This window comes from Herpailurus yagouaroundi, unplaced genomic scaffold (assembly GCF_014898765.1).
Source record: "Herpailurus yagouaroundi ecotype Mexico unplaced genomic scaffold, PumYag 161, whole genome shotgun sequence".
Taxonomy (NCBI): Eukaryota; Metazoa; Chordata; class Mammalia; order Carnivora; family Felidae; genus Herpailurus; species Herpailurus yagouaroundi.
Window position 1 is genome coordinate 14,973,635 of NW_024412402.1, and position 20,127 is coordinate 14,993,761.

Below are 20,127 nucleotides of genomic sequence, written 5' to 3' on the forward strand. Positions count from 1 at the left end.
GAGCGGCGAGCGTTTCCCACCCGAGAGCCGGCCGAGCGCGCCGCGGCCGGGGGTGGGCGGCGAGGCGGCTGGCGGAGGGCGCCGAGCGAGCGCGGACGCCGCGGGCCCCCATGCCGGCGGCCAACATGCTGGAGAACCTGCAGCCGCCCGCCCTGCAGGTGCCCGAGCCGCAGGGCGCGCCCGAGGGCAGCCCGCTCTGGTCCAGCTCGTCGACCCCCACGCTCCGCCGCCGGCGCTTCAAGATGCGCCGCATGAAGAACGTGCAGGAGCACAGCCTGGAGGCCGGGCTGGCCCGGGACCTGCCCGGCGTCTTGGCCCCCGGCAAGGAGTTCCTGCAGCTGCCGTCCATCGAGATCACGCCCTCCAGCGACGAGGACACCCCGTGGTCCAACTGCTCCACACCCAGCGCTTCCCCGCGCCGAAAGCGCTTCCTCCTCCGCAAGTGGCTCAGGGTGAGGGAGCGGAAGGAGTGCAGTGAAAGCAGGTACGTCCCTGCGGCTCCCCCTGCCTGCCACCCTCTCCCCTCCTCCTCCCCTTCCCCGGGGCGTCCGGGGCCGAAGCCTCGCGGAGGCGCGTGGGGGGGTGGGGGGAGACTCGCCAGAGTGGGCCCCGGGCACTGCTGCGCCCCTCTCGGGGGGGGGCTGGCGGTCCTTCGGCTTCCACGTGTGTCGCCCCCCTCCCCCAGCCGGGGCTGGGGGCCTGCGACTTTTCTCCTGTGTCCCACATCTACTTGGGGCTTCCAGCCGCATTCCATCTCATTCCATCCGCATAGCAAAATGAATAAAACCCGTGGCAGCCAACATCTGTTGAGCCCTTACCATGTGCATGCAGGTCGTTATGGTAAGCACCGTGTATCGCCAAGCTGAATCCTCACAAAAACTCTGAGTTAGGTCCTACTCTTATTCCCGTTTCACACATGGACGTAGCAGAAGGTGAGAGAGGTTAAGTGGTGCCTCCACTTACACTTGTGTTTCTGAACCCCATTTCCATTTTTATTACTTTATTTTGGCCACACCAGCTTTGCGTGGCCTGGCCCACAAGGGTAGAGGACGAGCAGGCGGGTTCCTGTTGAGTGAGATGCATTTCCCACTGCAGACAGTCTTCAGGGGTCTAGAGCTGCTCTCCAGCACTCTGGTTTGTGCTAGCTACTTCTTGCCTGGGTTAGTGTGGCATCCCAGTAGTGGGACAGGTTCCCCTTTTCTAGCACTGGGTGTGGAAGACCATAGGGCTGCTGGATGCAGCCTTGGCTGGGAGGTGTGTTGGAGCCCAGGCCATTGCCTGGTGGAGCGTGTGCGAGGGGAGCATGTCCTCACTGGCTCATTGATACCATGGACTGTACTCACGTTTAGACTCTAGGGCCCTGTCTCTCTCTCTCTTTTTTAGTGTTTTATTTTGAGAGAGAGACAGCATGAGCAGGGGAGGCGCAGAGAGGGAGAGAATCCCAAGCACAGATGCTTTCAGCACAGAGCCAGAAGTGGGGCTCGATCCCACCGACGGTGAGATGGTGAGATCGTGACCTAAGCCGAAATCAAGAGCTGGTGGCTTTGAGAGCCCCAAGTGCCCTGTTTGTGCCCTTGTGTGGGGCAGCTGAAGAATTGGCCACCTTCCCCAGGACTCTCCTCCTGGCTTAGTCAATTTCATTCACCTCAGTAAGGATTTATTGAATGTTCTGAGCTCAGTCTGGTACCAGCTGATGTTGATGGGGCCCTGGAGAGGGGAGGAAGGGCTGAGTAGAAAGAGGGGATGTGGACTTTGAGAAGGAGGATGGGTGGAAACTTGGATCGGCAGTTAAGACCTAGGCATTTCTCTCCTGTTGAGATGGAACCATTGGAAGACAAAGATTTATGGAAGGGAGAGTCTCAAACTGTTATGGAAAGTATGAGGTCAGGGGCATGAGATCAGGAAAGGGGAACAGTATGGACAAAGGCAAAAGAAGCAGGGTGGGGGCACCAGGCTGGCTCGTTTGGAAGAATCTGTCGTTCTTTTTTTTTTTTTTTTGTAATCTATATTTTAGAGAGAGATTGAGAGACAGAGTGCAAGAAGGGGAGGGACAGAGAGGGGGGAGGCACAGAATCTGAAGCAGGCTCCAGGCTCTTGAGTTGTCAGTACAGAGCCTGACGCGAGGCTTGAACTCAAGAACCTCGAGATCATGACCTGAGCCTAAGTCAGTTTAACTTACTGGGCCACCCAGGTGCCCGGTTATCCTTTCAATATGTACAGTTTTGTCCCGGGGCTTTTTGTGGACCTGACCAGAACAATTCTGTCTGGTACCTCATCCTGCTGACTTTTCCATAGAGTAGAGGGAAGAGGGGCAAACTTTAGGGGAACTAATCTTTTTTTTTTTTTTAATGTATTTATATTTTTTAACATTTATTTATTTTTGAGACAGAGAGAGACAGAGCATGAATGGGGGAGGGTCAGAGAGAGAGGGAGACACAGAATCCGAAACAGGCTCCAGGCTCTGAGCTGTCAGCACAGAGCCCGATGTGGGGCTCGAACTCACGGACCGCGAGATCATCATGACCTGAGCCGAAGTCGGATGCTCAACCGACTGAGCCACCCAGGCGCCCCCTTTTTTTTTTTTTTTTTAAGTAATCTCTGTGCCCAATGTAGGGCTTGAGTTCATGACCCCAACTCATGATCAAGAGCCCAGTGAATGAATGCTCTACCCACTGAGTCTGCTAGGAGCTAATCTTGAATGAAAATAGTTCATCACCTTTTGTCAGCTTTTTCCCCTCGAATGTGAGAGACCCTAATAGAGACCCTGTTTTGACCTTGGGATTTTGCCACGTATATGGGGGACAAAATATGGGGGAAAGAGTCTTGTGTTGCTGGCCAGGGTGAGGATGGGGGTGGGTGGTTAAAATTATGGAAGGCTTTCTTGGTTTTGAGAGTTGTCTAAGGATGCGGTGTTAGCTTCCATACTTTAAAAAAAAATTTTTTTTTTAACGTTTTATTTATTTTTGAGACAGGGAGAGACAGAGCATGAACGGGGGAGGGTCAGAGAGAGGGAGACACAGAATCTGAAACAGGCTCCAGGCTCCTAGCGGTCAGCACAGAGCCCGACGCGGGGCTCAAACTCACGGACCGCGAGATCATGACCTGAGCCGAAGTCGGCTGCCCAACCGACTGAGCCACCCAGGTGCCCCAATCTTCCATACTTTTAAAAATCAGTAAGGATTTCCACCTTCTAGGGGTAGAGGAAGGCAGATCTTTTAAATGATGGCTTGATGGATTAGAAGAAGATGTGTATATGTGCAGAAAAAGACGGACTCCGGATTCAAACTCACATTGGTGTCACTCCAGTCTCTACTCTTAGCCACTATTACACTGCCTCCTGTTGGCATCTCTGGATCTTGGCAAAGACAAGGACCCCATCACGTGTAGGCCTTAGAAGCGGAAGGCTTTTTGGAGAGAAAAGAAGCATTCGAGTGAATAGGTGCTTGGGGATGCCCAGCAGGATTCCCTGAGAAGGAGTTGGCATTTGGAAACAGTAGAGCAGAGAGACTATTGGACGCGAAGTCAGGAGACTTCAGTTTACATGTAAGTTCTGTAATGTAGTAAGTGTGGGACCTTGGACACCCCACTTCATTCACCTCTGTGTGTCTCACCTTCTCCATCCACGGAAGGGGGCATGTGTCTCAGGAGTAATACACGTGGAAACGTTTTCCGAACGCCTGGGCGAAGGGTTATTGTCTGTATTCAGTGAGGATCTCCCATGGAGCGGATGTATGCTTGAAAGTGTGAGCTTAGGGACTCAAGTGTCCTGGAGCAGCACCTGGGACTCCTCACACATTATGGGATTTGGAAACGATGGTTGGAAAATTACTCTGCCCTCCCTGGCCTGGCTTAGGGGGGATTAGCATACCGGGCCCAGCGTGGTATCCTTTCTTTCCACCTTCTACTTCGGAATCTCCCTCTGCACAGTAGAGAAAAGCACCTTTCAAAGGGCTGTGATGGCATCTGCTGTGGTGGAAGGCAGCGGGGCTGTGGATTTTAACTGTGCAAAGTCGAACATAGGGATCAGGATTGCTGTTTTTTTTCTCCTTTAACCCTAGGTAGAAAGAAGTGGAGAAATTGGTAAAGTTAGCGTGGAAAAGCACCTTGGAGGACAGTACTGAAATAACCCGCGTCCAGTTTTGTCTGGTTCCCCTTTGTATCTTTGCCGTCTAGCACCGCACTTGGCCTTGTATGGTGACCCATGCATGTTCGTTGATGAATAAATTAAAAATGAGTGAATGAATGATTCTTTCTGTCTCTGCTGTTTGGAATGGAATTATCTTTATTCATGAGTCAGGGAGAGTTTCCTGGAGGGGATGACTTCAGAGCTGAGGTTTTTTTCCTGTGACAGCTTTATTGAGATGTAATTTACATACCATACCATTCACTCATTTATAAAGTATACGTTTCGGTGGTTTTTAGCATATTCATACATAGGCACCACAGTCCATTTTAGAACATTTTCGTGACCCCAGAAAGAAACCCGTACGCTATACGTACCACCCTCAGTCCTCCTATTCCTCATCCCCCCAGCCCCAGGCGGCCACACATCTGCTTACTGTGGAGAGCAGTTTTGAATAGGAACCAGATGCTTGTTGGTGAGAGCAGTTTGGGGGTGTTGACAGCAGGAATGGACGGCCAAGAGAGTGGTCTCGATGAGGGATGTGGAAAATGAAGTGGTGACCTGATGGGCTGGCAGACTTGCTTTATGCGGAAGAGTTTGAATTTCAGTTTATCAGTCAGCCAACAAACATGTACTGAGATCCCATGGACATTGTGCTTTATATACAGAGAAGATTCACCTCCGCGGGAGACGCTGTAGGTTCTGGAACCAGGGAGAGGTGTGCAGAGTGGTATTTGAGGCAACTAATTCTTGCTACTTGGTGGGGGGGGGGGAACCCAGTGGGGAGGTAGAGGCCGAGCCTTGCACTGTTTTTCCAGTGGTCTGACTGGAAATGGTCTTAGCCACCACCATTTAAGGGAAGATGGCACTTTTTTTTTTTTTGTGCTGGCCATGTCCCCTTCTGGGCTCCCTGAAAAATGTAGTCCGAAGTTGATGGGGCAAGCTCTTCGAATTAGCGCCTGCACGTCTCCCTAAACACCCTGGCCATAGCTGGTTGTAGAAATTGTTCATAATTCTCGGACCTGCTGGATTACCGTAAAAGTAAGAAATTAGAGCCACATCTGGCAGAATGGCATCCTGTCCTCCTTTTCTGGAGGGACAAGGGGCAAATGAGTAGGTGTGGATGGCTGACTGTAGGCTGTCTTTCCAGGGGACACAGAAGCATTTCTCTGCTGCTGTCTCCCCAGGGTGCCCTCAGTCATTATTTGTGCCGCCACTTTCCTTCGGCTGGCTGGCCGGCCAGCCGGCCGGTCTGTCTCCTGCTTAGAGACCTTAGGGTCCGCACCCTGCTTAGAGACCTTTCAACTTGGAGCCTCGGGGTTTCTGCTGTGCTACACATGTGACCTCAAGTGGTACCTCTCACTGATTCTGCCCGGCCTGGTAGGCCCGGTTGTCCCTCTGGTGGTGCCAGCCTAGCCGGTGTGTGGGTTGGCAGGTAATGGTGTCATTGGTATATTTATCTTGATTCTTCAGCCCTTTCCTCTGAGCTTTGGAGAGAGTCTTGCTTCCGGTTTCAGCCCCATTTCCAGGGGAGCGGGTTGATGTGTGCATCCAAACGCCTGTGCACGCCCTGCCGTGTATGAGAAGCCCAGGGAGTGTGGGAGAGGGAAATTGCGTTCTTTCCTTAACACAAGACAATAAACACAAATGCAGAGGAGACCTGTGCTTTGTCAGCAGATTAAGTAAGGGATCAGTGCCGGATATAAACCAGTGAAAACCTCTACCAGACCCATAAATCCTTGGGGGCGGGGACTGTGTCTTAACTTTGTGCCAGGTTTTCTGCTAAGCATCTTAAATGCAAAATCACAATTAATCCTCGCAAGAAAGCCCCCAGGTGGGTTTTACGGCCGAGGAGCCTGAAGTTCAGAGATTAACTTGCTCCAGGTCTAACAGAAGCAAGGGTGAGATTTGAACCATGTTCTTCTGATTCTAGAGCCTGAGTTCTTCACAGCCATGCTGTACCGTGTCTCCAGGGCCTGGACATCGTTGGCTCTGGAGTGTTTGAGGAAGCAAACACATGGGGGGGGGGGGGGGAGAGTATAAAAGAAGGGAGGAATGAGGTCAGGAGGATGGACGACCTCTGAGGAGAATGCTGTATCGGTCGTGGGCCAGCGCCGCCGTGGGCGAGGCCCGTGCTGACTGGCGTGGCAAACCGGTCCGTGAGAAGCAGCCAGCCTTTGGCTGTAGACGCGGCTTCCAGATTCGAACCATTTGTGGAAACAGAGGTGGAGCCCCACGGACTGCTTCACACTGGCCAAGGCCCTCTGTGGGAGTTGGCATTTTAAGAGTTTCCATGGTGGTTACGTGCTCAGGGGGCCCGCGTGATGTGTCAGGCAGGAGACAGAGGTGATCTTGGGGCAGATGAGCAGGCGAGGATTTGGCCCTGTGTGGTTAGTTTCTCTCGAGTACTCTCTATCCAACCAGTTGCTAGGTTGGTCACTGCTAATTGCTTCTAGGGTAACGCTGTTTTCCATTAAGGCGTCTGAATGGCTAAGCTGCCAGGGGGGAATTTCCTTCCTGACCTCCGTGTGCGAGCCTCTGGGCCCTGGAGCAGGTGTTCAGATACCGAACCAAGCTGGCCTGAGAGCCCCACGTGGTTGCCGGGTTGCAGTGCGTACAAGAGCTTGCTACAGCCTGAGGGCTCTTTCTGGAGCGTTTGCCCTCTTGGGATTCTCTCCTCTGTAGCCCACGTTGGTGTGGTGATGCGCCAGGGGGCTGCCGTACCTGGTGCGAAGGAAGATACAGCTTTTGGGGTATCTTGGGGTGGGGGGTAAGGGGATGGTCTGTGAGTTCTGGCGCTGTGACTTCGGGGCCTGCGGAATCTTCCTCCTCTCCGAGGAGATGGCAGAGCTTCCATCTGGGGGTACGAGAACTGAAAATCAAACGTGGGCCTTCAGATGGGAGAGGGGGGGAGGCAGGGTGGAGACGCTTCGGGCTGCAGCAAAGAGCCGTCAGGCAGTGGCTGGCCACCCCCTGTGGCACCGGCAACAGCCGCGGTCCCCTTCTAAAAAGAGTCCCGGTGTCAAATACTCTCCTCTGTTTTCCAGACACCACGTGTCTGGATTTCCAATTCAGATAATACAGTCCAGAATCATCCGCGCGACGTGGCTGTGCCTCAGCTAATCAGGTCAGCGGTGGAAGACGAGAGGGATGAAGAAATCCGTGGCCTTTCCGTCGGAGCCCCGATACATTTCGTTGGTTCGATGGCATAAAGGCCTTCTTTCTGCATCCTTTGTACATACTTTGTTGAGGCTCTGGTTGCTCAACCCTGATTTTTATCTCATCTAGATAAAGAAATACGGCACTAGGCACATCATGGTGGCAGATCTGGGTTATGGGCAGGAACTCAGGCCTCTGACCTCAAGTCTGGGCCAGTTTCTAAACCTATCACTTCTCTGGGGCTTCTTCATTCTTTGAAAGATCTCCTCATGTCAGCATATCTCTGAAGTGATGCCTGGCCCCAGCCTCGTGCCTCTCACCTACTCAGTCTGACCACAGAGGTTTTTAGTCTTTGCTGCTTCTTGGTTAGCAGATTGAGTCAGGAAATGAGGGGGCTGAGTGAGGGAACGAAAAACAAACAGCGACCCACTTGGTTTTTTCCCCTTTCTTCTTACAACTATGGAAAAAGGATTTCCTTTGGGGCCCAGGGAGGGAAAGGGGAACATGGTAACCCTGGCGTTATTTGGCCCAACAATTAGGACGATACAGAAAGACAATGGCGGGTGGTTAGTTTAGCGGCACGTTTGTGAGTCTCTCCAAGGGGTCTTCCAGCTTGTCTTAAAAGAAAATTTTACATCATAAAAGTCAGTGCATATTGTGTGTGTAATAAAATAGCTAGCCAATGTAAAAATTTGGGGTAATAGGCAAGAGGAAAATACAGCTCATTCTACTGTGCTAACCCAACCGTAGGTAACATATTTCGTGTATTATCACTCACTATTTTTTCTCCTTCAGGTTTCCTTTTTTTTTTTTTTTTAATTGTTTAAAGTTTAACTGTTTTTGAGAGAGAGAGAGAGTGTGTGTGTGTGAGTGGAGGAGGGGCAGACAGAGAGGGAGACAGAATCTGAAGCAGGCTCCAGGCTCTGAGCTGTCAGCGGGGCTCGAAATCACAAACTGCGAGATCATGACCTGAGCCAAAGTCGGACACCTAACCAACTGAACCACCCAGGCGCCCCTCAGGTTTCCTTTTTAAGTGATAGACTTTTCTTTTTCACTCGCTTTTCTGTATCTTGTCCCTATAGAAGGTACAGTTGAGCGTAAGTCTGTAGGTTGAGGACACGTATATCTGTGAAATAAGGGGGGAAAAAAAGAATTTCTACAGTACTGTTTCTGGAGGAGCCATCAGGATGAGACGCTTCTCCAAAGTGGGGGTGAGAGCCCGCTCATCAGAGATGCCACTCAGCCTTGTCCTCATGTTTTCCATAACCAAGCTTGTGCATTAGTGCCAGTCTGACCCTGCAGAGCCATCCGCCTTGGTCTGGCAAGCGTTTGTTTTCTAGCTGGGTCATTACACTCCGGAGTTCTTCCTGACCTTTTGTTTCCTTCTCAGGAATGACAGTAATAAAGGTTATGCTGTACAGGGCGGAGCTTCTCCAGGGAACAGTTTGCCCTTCGCGTGGGTGACAACATGTGTTTTCTCTTCCTTTGTCCATAACGAACCACATCTTCCTGATATGTGAAGATCTCAGAGAAAGACAGAAAGAGAGAGAGAGAGAGAGAGAGAGAGAGAGACCTCAGAAAAGAAGATTGTACCACTTCTCTTGGTTCCTTCTTTCTAAGTTTCAAGGCCCACTACTGAGAAAGTTCTTCCTGAGATCTAACTGTGAAATCCTCTCTAGTACAGTTCAAACTCATTTTCTCTAGTTTTGTCCTCAGTGAAGACGAGAGCCTGACTGGTCATCATCCTTTGAGAATATTCCTTCAGAGACTTATTCTTAGTGGTAACTTGTGCTGTGGATTGTAGATTCTGAGGGAAGCCCTAGGTTTGTACTGATGATTCCTTGGACCTCACGGCTGCTGGCGGGCCCCGCAGACTCGTGGGAGGAATTGACAGCCACCCGTGTTAGAAGACCAGGGTAGAAAGTGGCCCGCCCATTCAGGAAGTATCTAGTGACACTGAAAGATTCCTCTCCCTCAAGTCCTTCTCCATGCTCCGATTGGTTCCTTAAATGCCCCTATCAGTTGGCACGCTTTTTGTTTGTAGTTAGAGTAGGCTGAGAAATCAGATAACTCAGGAGACCTAACTGTCACAGTCCAAACGTTTATGGAACACTTATAGGGAATCAGGTGCTGTGCTAGGTGTTTGGGATACAGGGGACGACACAAATGGCCCTTCCATTGAGAAGCTCACAGGGCTGCTCTCTTTGAAGACAGCAACGTGAAAAAGATAATTTCAGTAGATTATGGAATTCAGACTACAGCATAAAAAATATATATGTGTGCATGTATGTATACATACATATATATACGTGTATATATATATACACGTATATATATGTGTGTATACACACACATATATATACGTGTATATATATACACGTATATATATGTGTGTGTATATATGCGTGTATATATATGTATGTATACGTGTGTGTATGTATATGTATATGTGTGTATATATATGTACGTGTATGTATATATACGTGTATGTGTATATATGTACATGTATGTATATATACACGTGTGTATATATGCATATGTGTCTGTATATATACGTGTGTGTGTGTGTGTGTGTGTGTGTGTGTGTGTGTGTGTGTGTATGAGGAAAAAGTCTGCTGGGAGGGAGAGGAGAGGAGGATCCTGGGACCTAGATTGCACCACTGTGCTGCCTGACTTCTGTCATACTCGGCTGACACCTGTTAGTACCTGCAGTTCCTCTGCACCTCTCCTAGAGAATCTAGTCTTCACGGTGGGGATTTGTGTGGGGATTTGTGTGGTCATTTCACCTTCAAACAAATAGAACTTTGAACTTCATGGCCAAGGCCATGAAGCTGGTCAGTGGCAGAGATGGCTCTGGAGTATACGGGGTGTACTTGTGCACATGGACTGAGCCACTAAATGTTCAGCCCACCGTGTGTCTGGGGAGCCCATTTTGCGTGGGATGGAACCCTATCTTTATCAGCGAACCCAGGAAGCACCGGCAGGCCTTGTCTGTTTTTCCCAGGATGACCGCCCTGGCCCCAGTCCAGGGGACCGTCCTCGGCAGCATGGGGTGTTGGCCACGCTTCAGCTCCTTTTCTCGCTGTGTGGTCCTGTGCTGGTTACTCAGTCAGTCTGGGTCTCAGTGTCTTTCTCATCTGTAAAATGGAAAATACACATTTCTCCTTCGTCTTGTACGACTGTTTAAGTTGATGAGGCTGAAGACACGCTAACGTGATTACTAGTAAAAGTGAGAGTTTTTCCAATGGTCTGGGAGGCCTCTGAGTTTGCTCCTCTGCTTAGCGTAAGCTGGAACAGTGATTTGTTACTTCTTTTATTAACGGTGAGATGTTGCTTTTGGGATCTACTGATAGGTGCTGTGCCGAAAATGAAGTTTTACAACTTGTGGGCTGCTCTTGTCTGTCTGTCTCTTTAGTGTCCCATGTGCTTAGATTTCTGACTCCAGGCTTCCTATTTCTCCCTCTCCCTTTCCCTCCTCCCTCCCTCTTCTCTTCCTCCTCCTCCTCAATCTACACACTATCCTTGGGCTGTTTTCTCCACTCTGGCCTTAACTATTTCTATGTGATGATGACTCGCACACTATCTCAGACCTCTTCTTTTTCTTGAGCCCCAGGCTCATACCTCCAAATGACTGATGGACATTCCATGGAGGTGTTCTTCAGAACTCAGCTGTTGGTTGTACTCGAACTGGCCCTCTTTCCCCCCCCAGCCTGTTTCCTCTCCCTTGGTCCCTTGCATTGGGAATTGGTACTGGGTCAGCTTCCCGAGGCTTCGATACCCTGGGAGAGAGGGCTCTTCAAGTCTGTCTTCCCGATTCCACCACTGTTGCTCCTTCCCAGGCCACCGTCTTCATGTGTCCTAACTGGTCCTTAAATATGTTCTGCCAGGGTCCTCCTCCCTGGCCTCTCTACTGGCAGAGAAGCCCTGTCCTTTAATTCAGTAGCCGGACTGGTCTTCGTGACCTCACTTCTGCTCCCCTCCTGCTTCCTTCGCTGAGGCTACTCCCAGGACCTGCCTCCAGCTGAGTGACCTCCCCGCGCCTCGAGTGGGATGCTTTCTCGTATTTCCAGTTCTCCCCAGACACTGTTCCTTCAGCTGGAAATCCCCTCCTGTGGCTCCGACCCACCTTGCCAGCCTGCCCTTCTTGTCCTTTGGGTCTTTCCTCCAGGAAGTATTTCCAGACTCAGGTGTTTCTTACACGTTCCTGGCTTGTGATGATGTTCCTAAATTGTGATTCTCTGGTCACGTTGCCTCCTCGGGCCTGCCTCCACGGGCAGAGTTGGTTTTATTCAGTGTTTGTTTTAGTCAGTGCCTGCTGAGCTCTTTGCATGGAACATCGCAGGAGCTCAGTAAATAGGTATTTAGGGAACAAGCAAATAATCAAATGGATGAAGGACTGTACAGAAATTTGATTTTCACGGAATTCTAGCATAAATCATTTCACAAAGCAAGGAGTCGTCTTGAAGCTGAATAATTGCCCCCTCATATGCCATTTTTTGACAGTCTGGATTCTTACATAATGGCTCGTTTGCTTTAAGCCTGTTGGTTTCCTTTGTGCATTTCTTCCTCTGTGCGTGTGTCTTCCATCAGACTGTAGGTGCCCAGAGACCAGAGACTGCCATCCTTCTAAGGGTGGTTTCTGTTTAGGGAGTCCAGTTTGGCATATTTAGATGAAGAGTAGTTGACTTTTCCCCAAACGAGGCTCCAGGATGCAAGAACACATTGGAAGCAACATTTTGGCCGATGGTCGACCCGGGGCCCAGGTACGGTCTGCAAATAGGAGTAACCCTTTTCCTGCCAAACACCTGTGACAGCTTTGAAGGATGTTTTGATTTGGGGGGGGGGGGGGAGCTGTGGTTGCCATGGTAACAGCACTTTTCCGGGCCTTCTGATTCCAGGTCAGGGCAACCGTTGTTCCTCTTGCAGGAGAGAAGGATTTGGGAATACATATATCCTTCCTTTTTGCCCCCCTCCCCACAATTAATCCAACAGATACTCATCAACCACATGTTACACTCCAGGTGCTATTCTAGACACCAGAAACTGCAGTGAACAAAATCGTTTCTGCCCTTACAGTAGAGCTTGGATTCTAGAGAGGGTAGAGAGACAGCAAACAGATTAACAATGCAACATTCATCCCTGTTTATTTGAAAGCAGGTTGCTTAGGGGGACCTGGGTGGCTCAGTCAGTTAAGTGTCCGACTTTGGCTCAGGCTACGATCTCACGGTTCGTGGGTTCGAGCCCCACGTCGGGCTCTGTACTGAGCGAGCAGAGCCTGCTTTAGATCCTCTGTTTCCTTCTCTCTCTGCCCCTCCGCCTCTGCTCCGTCTCTCTCTTTCACAAATAAACATTAAAAAAATTTTAAAAACAAATTCCTTCGGCACATCACCGCAAGAGAATTAGTCTGTTTTCTAAAACTGAGAAATCGGGAACTGTGAAAGTAATGTCTTCCACCCAGCTCCGAAGAGGGTGGGGTGCCGCATGGGGGTGCCACTGCGGGGCCAAGCGTGGGAGCTGACTGCCCCCACCCCCACCACTGACAGCAGGGCTTCATTTATTTGGGTGTAGGCATTTTGGAATGCCGATGCATTCGCTGCTCCGACGTTTTCCAAGACCTGGGAGCCGGTGGTCTCAAGCAGGTTCTATCTCTGCAGCTGCCGGCAGCCAGGGTGGTGGTTCTGGTGTTTTCGCATTGACTCTTAGTGGAAGCCAGGAGACCAAGGGCCACCAGGAGACGGGGGAGAGAGGGGACACCGTCACTTGCCACTGGAGCTTGCAGTCAGAGCAGCCGAGCACGGCGCCCTCGTGGACACAAGGGAAGACCGTGCTGGCGAATGCAGTTTATCATAAGCTCTCAATTTGGGCAGCACTTTCTCCTTTTCGGAGTGGTTTACCAGGTCGTGGGCTCCGCGAAGGCAGCACAGCGTGCAGTTATTCTCTGCATTTGCCCCAGCGCGTACCGTAGTGCCTGGCATAGCCCCTAGTCACATGCTTAGGGCACGGGGATCCCCATTGCTTCAGTTGCTCCTGCATCCTATGGGGCAGCTGTAATGACTGTGTCCACTTGGTCCCCCTAAGGAAATGGAAACTCTGAACGTGCCTGCGTCCATACAGCTAAGTAATGATGGAATCCTGGCTCAGATGGAGGTCGTCATGTCGCTTTTCTCTATACAGTACGATACATGTACACATCTGAACGTTCCACTGAGTTTTATATATGTGTGCCGACAATGTGGGTAATTAAAATCCACAGGAAATGGAGAACAGGGACCAAACATAAGCTGCTGTTTCAGCACACCTCTGTTTTGTTAAAGCAGCAGCTCCCGTGAAAAGCTGTGGTTGGGGGTGCCTGGGTGGCTCAGTCTGTCGAGCGTCCGTCTTCGGCTCAGCTCGTGATCTCGCGGTCTGTGAGTTCGAGCCCCAACTTGGGCTCTGTGCTGACAGCTCCGAGCCTGGAGCCTGCTTTGGATTCTGTGTCTGCCTCTCTCCTGTTTCCCTGTTTGTGCTTGCTCTGTCTCTCAAAAATAAATAAACATTAAAAACAAAACAAAACTCTGGCTGGATTTGCACCTCCTCCGCAGGACGCATGAAACATTCAGGCTGCCATGGTGAGGAACATCTGAATTCCGCATACCCTTATAGGCCAGCTGCTATGTGCTGGCCACCGAGCTTCGGCTGGCCTCTGCCCTTTAAGGATTTCATCTAGCTTATTAATTGCCCATGCATTCGTTTGTTCAATTATTCGTTTTTTGTTGTTTTGGGGTAGGGGGGAGAATAAGGGCGGAGGGGTAGAGAGAGGGGGACAAAAGATCCGTCGTGGGCCCTGCGCTAAGTCTGACAGGAGCAAGCCCGACACGGGGCTCCAACTCCAGAACAGTGAGATAATGACCTGAGCCGAAGTCGGATGCTTAACCGACTGAGCCACCCGGGTGTCCCTCAACTATAAGTTTTTATTGAGCATCTATTAGGTGGTCAACGTAACTCATACAAACAAGTGTAAAATCTCGAAATGTGGCAGGTGTATCCAAGGGGAGGGCAGCAGTAGCTGTTGCCTTCGGTTATCATGGTAACTGGCCAGATGTTACTGTGAAGGACATCAGCTGTCGGGTTAGATCCATCCACCTCAGGGAGACTTAGAGACTTGGCCTGCCCTGTTCTAGAAGAGTCTAGGGTAAACCCAGCTGGAGCTGAGTGATGGAGCATCCGTAGTCACAGGTGGCTACTGATGGTGAATTTGAGAAAAGGACTGGGGACAGCTGATTAATAGAATGTGTTTCTACCTCTTCCAAGGCTGTTCACTTTTGCAAAATACTGTCGATACTGTCCAGGCCGACAGTGTTCGTCCCTCACCAGTGTGGATGACTTCCCAGCGGCTGTGTTTCCCTTTTACTCCAGTAGCAATTTCCATCCTGCTTCCGCAGAGTAAAATTCCAGCCTGGGGCAAGTTTTCTGCCCTCACCCTGCTTTGCATCACTAATTTCCTCCTACATAAGGAGGGCATTATGATAACACCTACCTTGTAGGTTGGTTTGAGGATGAAATAATGAAGGTAAGGCATCCCTTAAAGCGCCTGGTTGCACAGTGGGTGCTCACTTTCTGATGACTTCTTTTTACTTCTCATCCCTTTAAACTGAAGGGCAAGAAGTGTTCGCATATTGGTGTCATTTTCATATTGGTGCCAAGCTTATCTGATCTGAAGGGCAGGCCCTGGGGCTTGTGGTTGTTTCTCATTGTGGCTCCTTTGCTGAGTCATTTGGGGTTGGCAGGCCTGGAAAAACATAGTGGTCCAGAGGGTGGTTAGGGCTGCGTGTGATTAGCTAAGGCGCAGCCTGTATTGTCTCAGTGTTTGCTGGTGGACTTCTGGAACCCGATTCCCCATCTCACAGGAGAGGGCGGGGGGCGGGGGTGAGGGGACAAGGAACCAGCTGAGGGGATGTTGCGCCTGTCTTGCCTGGTGCTGAATTTCCCGTGATATGGCTTCATGAATCTTTGATTTCAGCTTAATCAGTGCAGCCACCAGGCCCCGTGGAGAACTGTAAACGAATGGATTGTCTTCTGAGTTTGAAATGAGTGACATCCTTTGATATGAGGTGTAATTAGGAGAGAAGATGCTTTTGGTGCTAGGGGGAAGATGCAGAGTGAGAACTTTTAGAAAAATGAGAAGATCTTATAAAAAAGAGCCAAGGTAAGATTTAAAGACGGTCTTTGAGATCTGAAGCATTTGTGAGATTACGATTGGTTTTTTTGCACGCTCTGCAGTGTTTATTCCGTCACCTGTGAGACCGTATTTGTGAGAGCAGGTACATCTAATTCTTGTATTTTGAGAATAGTTTTACTTGTTATATCTGAATATTTTATGAGCACTTGGTCCTATATTGGTAAGAGGATTGTGATATGTTATATCCCCATCGGTATCAACGACGAATATTGTTTTGAATACGTACCTGTTACCAGCTATATATAAATTTTAGGAGAATAAGAAAGCAAACGTTTAGGTCTGTTTTGTCACAGAAGATGGAGATATAGAATGAAAGGGAAAATATTTGATGAAACTATAATCTGCGTTTCCATTATGACGAGCTAGAGATTCATTAGGATGAATTACAATTCACTAGGATTCACTAGGATCTTCTTCTGAATTCCCCTTCCAAATTAAAAACACTCCAAATTAAAAATACCCGAAAGACCCTTCTGATTATATGCATTCACATTCAATCAGCCGTTTGTTCTGTGAACACTGTGTGAGCAGTGGCCACACTAGTCACTCTGTACAACCTGGTTGGTCACATCTTAGGCTCTGTGGTGATCTTCATGAACACGAGTCCAAACTCTGACACTTTTTTATCAGTGTGACTTTAACATACTTACTTCTTTATTTTTGTTTTCTTGAGACTCCTCACTTCCCCCTTTTATTAGCTTTGTAACACCTTTGGAAAAGTATAGGGTTTTTTATTTTTTTATTTTATTATTATTATTATTTTCTGGTCTCTGTTGACGGATCGGTCTCATCTCTGCATCCCTCCGGCCTAACCACAAGGACGTGAGGTTGGTTCTTAACAGCAGGGGCCCTGCCTACTCCCGTGTCACCAGTGGTTAGAACAGCACAGGTACCTGGTAATCACTCCCCAACAGCACATGACATTGTACGTTTTGTGGAACGAACAGCTATTCATAGTTAACCCTTCTTATGAGCGGTAGCACCGAAGGGCTGAGAAAAAACGAAAAGGAAGACACTTTCTCTACACGCTCCGGGGGTTTACATTCCTGTACCTGGTGTCGTGGGCAGAACTCTGCTCTAAGAGTAGGCCAGCTTGAGTTTTATCTTCTATTTTTTTCGCCGTGCCATTAAATGCCCCTGTGGCTTTTTATGTGTCTCTTAACTTCTTTGGCCTTCAGTTTCCTGGTCTGGAAGGGGAAAAAAATTAGACTAGATCATCTCTTAGGCCCCTTCCTGTGTAAGGGTTGGTCCATGATCTTATTACAAGAATCACAGATTATGATAAAATGATAAGCTGGAAACAATCGCAGTAAAAAGAAGCAGGAATCAAAAAGAGTGTGCAGGAAGTGAGCCAGGAAGTCACGTGTGCCTCTGTGCCCGTGAATTGCCTTTCCGGGGATCTAAACCGCACTTGTTCTCAGGTTGCTCCTCTCTCTCTCCTCCCCGCTGCCCGGCCAGTGCCACCTCACCCGCCTGGTTCAGCCCACACAACTCCCTTCTCCGCCAGTCACTTAGCTTGCAAACTGATTTTCCTGGAGGACTTCCTTCATTAAAACCTTACTGAGCTTTGAGGCCGGAGGGGCCCTTGTGATGGTCTAGCACTCTCCGTTCATCTTACGGAGAAGCATAAGCAGAGTGAGAGGTTCAGAACGGCGACGCGATGCTCCTTCCTCTGTGTCCTGCTTGGTCGGTGACAGAGCAAGAGCTGGGCCCGGGGTTCTGAGCCCAGCTCCAGGGCTGTTGTTCTACTGGACCTGTGCTCTGTTTTCCCTGGTTTTGTTTCTCACTCTTGGGAGCGTGACTTCGTGCACGACTCCAAGATGAGTGTTTACGGATGCCACATGGAACCTGATGGTGGTGCCCTGAAATCTTCCCATAACCTGCCTTAGCAGCCTCCTGCTCGCACTCCAGGTATGAGGTCCTTGGAAGACTCACTGTAGACTTCTCTTACCATTAGGCGAGGAAGGTGGGAGTGATGAACGAGTCAGGCATTTATTACTTGCTTCGCGTGTGTTTTGCCCCATGCCCGAGTGGTGGGGAATACCAGAGGAGAAGGGAGAAGTGCCTTCAGGTGTGGGCAGGCAGAGGCAGCAGGACATTCTAGATGGAGCAGGCTCCACGGAGGAGTTGGTATTTAAGACAAAGTATGGGGGCCCCTGGGTGGCTCAGTCGGTTGGACAGCCGACTTCAGCTGAGGTCATGATCTGCCAGTCTGTGAGTTCGAGCCCCGCGTCCGGCTCTGTGCTGACAGCTCAGGGCCTGGAGCCTGCTTCGGATTCTGTGTCTCCCTCTTTCTCTGCCCCTCCCCCGCTCGTGCTCTGTCTCTCAAAAATAAATAAACATTAACGAGTTTTTTTTAAATAAATAAAATTTCAGCTCAAATGCTTCCTCCTCTGCGAAGCTCACTCTGGAGTCCCCTGGATCCCCAGGTGTTCTTTCTCTGCGTGTAGGTAGTGTGCTTAGTATAGAAGCCTTTCCATCCCACCCTCCACAGAGAGGTTAGCTAATTGTATGTAATCCCATAACTCCATGAAATGTCTCTCTCTTCATTAGAGAGTAAACTCTTTAAGGACAGAATGTACTTTTTTTCTCTTTGATCTTTGTGTTCCCTCAAGTGGAGCCTGTACCATAGTAGGTGCCTCAGAAATGCTTGTTGAATGAGAGGTGTGCTTTCAGTAAGTACTATTAAAATGAAGCCAAGGGTAGGGGTGCCTGGGTGGCTCAGTTGGTTGAACGTTCAAACTCTTGATTTCGGCTCAGGTCATGATCTCATGGTTCATGTGTTTGACCCCCACGTCAGGCTCTGCACTGACAGGGAAAAGTCTGCTTGGGATTCTCTCCCTCTCTCTCTCTCTCTCTCTCTCTCTCTCTCTCAAAAGAAAATAGCCTTAAAAAATAGAACAAACACAATGGAGTTGGAATAAAAAAGAATGTTATTTTCCTCAAATGCTAACTTTTAAGTGAGATAGTATTTGAAAAATGCTTATTTTAGGCATTCGGTACATGTCAGTTTCCCCTTTCTCTATGATACAGACTTTTGGTGATTCATACTTACCTTTACACTTTAAGCTTCATTCCTAACCGCACATTAAGATTCTTGAGAATATGGGCTAGTTCTTATACTTTGCTTCTGCTGCTTTCTGGCACGGTACTTGGCCCAGCCAAAGCTTGATTTCTCATCTTTTCTCTGTTTGCAGGTTGCCATTCAAAGTGTTCTTTGAATGAGTCTTGAGTGAATCATCTACTTTATGGATCATCAAAATCTCTTTTGCACCCTCCTCCGTGTGGGTGGATACCAGAGTTGAACTTGAAGAGAGTAAATTAGATATAGGGCAGGAGTGCCCATGGGGGGGGGGGGGGGGGTGTGTGATTCATTAACATTCTCGAGACAAAAATAAGTGATCTGTGGATTATTCAACTTCTGTTTTCTTTTGTTCCGTATTCTAAATTAATCCAGTATCTGTTGCCTTCTTGCTAACGAAAAGTGCCCATGGGTGTATACCTTATGGGAAAGTTGTCAGAGTTCTTGGCACAGAAGATACAGTGTTCCATCCCGTGTGGAAAGCGGCACTGAGGAAACCGATCAGGCTATTACACACAGAGGTCCTGACTCCAGGTTCTGGTCAGTGCTGTTTCTTCCCCAGGCCCCTGCGGGGCTCTTTGTTGAGTTGCTAAATGACCACCCAAGTTCTTGGTTAGGACTGTTTGTGTTTCTTCTAACTGGAAAAAACCGAGATAACGGTTTTACCCTAAACCAGTTTTTTCCTGAGGCTAAGGACAAATGAAGTTGGAGGACGGATGGGGATCGGCGTGGGGAAGGGGAGGGGGAGACAGGGAAGCTGAAGGACTCTTTCTGGAAGAGTCTGCAGGTTGTCTGATAGCTTCATGGGGCCCTCCATGGCATCTGGCAGTTTGTGATAGAGTTTCTGCATAAGTGCTTCCCCCATCCCCATGTGTCCTTTGCCCTTTAGGACGCCAGAAGTCCCCCTCTTTCCGGATGCATCAACCTCTCCTCTCCTGTGGCTTCCTGGGGGAGGACACAGGCTTTCTGTATCTTCCCTACTTCGGTTACCTTCGGCACTCCTACGCTTTCAGCTTAAGGGGTTTGACTTTTGTTCGCTAGAGGGAAACAGGTGGTGACAAAATTAGCTACCAGTTGGGAAGCTGCAGTCCTGAAACATCTTGAAAACATATTTATTCTTAATTGGGTTTGGTCTTTAAAGAAGTAAAATAGACACCTGCCACTTTTCCTTGGGCTTCTAAAATGCTCTTTGTGGGAGGTTGCCAGTGGTTTCTGGGGAATCAGGGGCCCGGAGCTATTCCCGCTTGGTTCCTGAATCAGGCTCCTTCTGCTTCAGCCGGTGGTAGAACCAAGTTGGCACGGCCACCGGGATGGCTTCCTAAAATTATCTCTGTGAAGGGGCCCTCAGGGCACCAGCGTCCCTGCTCTGCGGCCGGCTCACCCCTCCCCCCCCGAGTCCTGCCCTCACCCCTACACGGGATGGTGCTGGCCTCTCTGTCCCCAGAGGCTTCCTGTTGGGCTCCAGGCCAGCCTTTCACAGGCCTCCGTACAAACGTCCCCAGGCCTGGCTCCAGCTCGAGGAAGTCCTTCTCTGCCCGTGGACAC

The 20,127-nt window shown here is 49.6% G+C and overlaps 1 protein-coding gene across 13 annotated transcripts in view; it reads left to right on the plus strand.

The window, feature by feature from the left end:
• The window catches only part of GRAMD1B (GRAM domain containing 1B), a 246,331-nt gene that overhangs the window by 73,096 nt on the left and 153,108 nt on the right, over positions 1–20,127 (plus strand). For 10 of the 13 annotated variants that reach the window (XM_040483348.1, XM_040483347.1, XM_040483353.1 and 7 more), the window contains exon 1: positions 96–484. The exons of 1 other annotated variant lie outside the window; for it this stretch is intronic. In XM_040483348.1, coding sequence (XP_040339282.1) covers positions 111–484 — 374 coding nt within the window. In that variant the 5' untranslated portion in view covers positions 96–110. Of the gene's footprint in view, positions 1–6; positions 485–3,194; positions 4,244–20,127 lie in introns of those variants that run through there. 2 more of the 13 variants (XR_005792962.1, XM_040483368.1) reach the window with 2 other exon arrangements.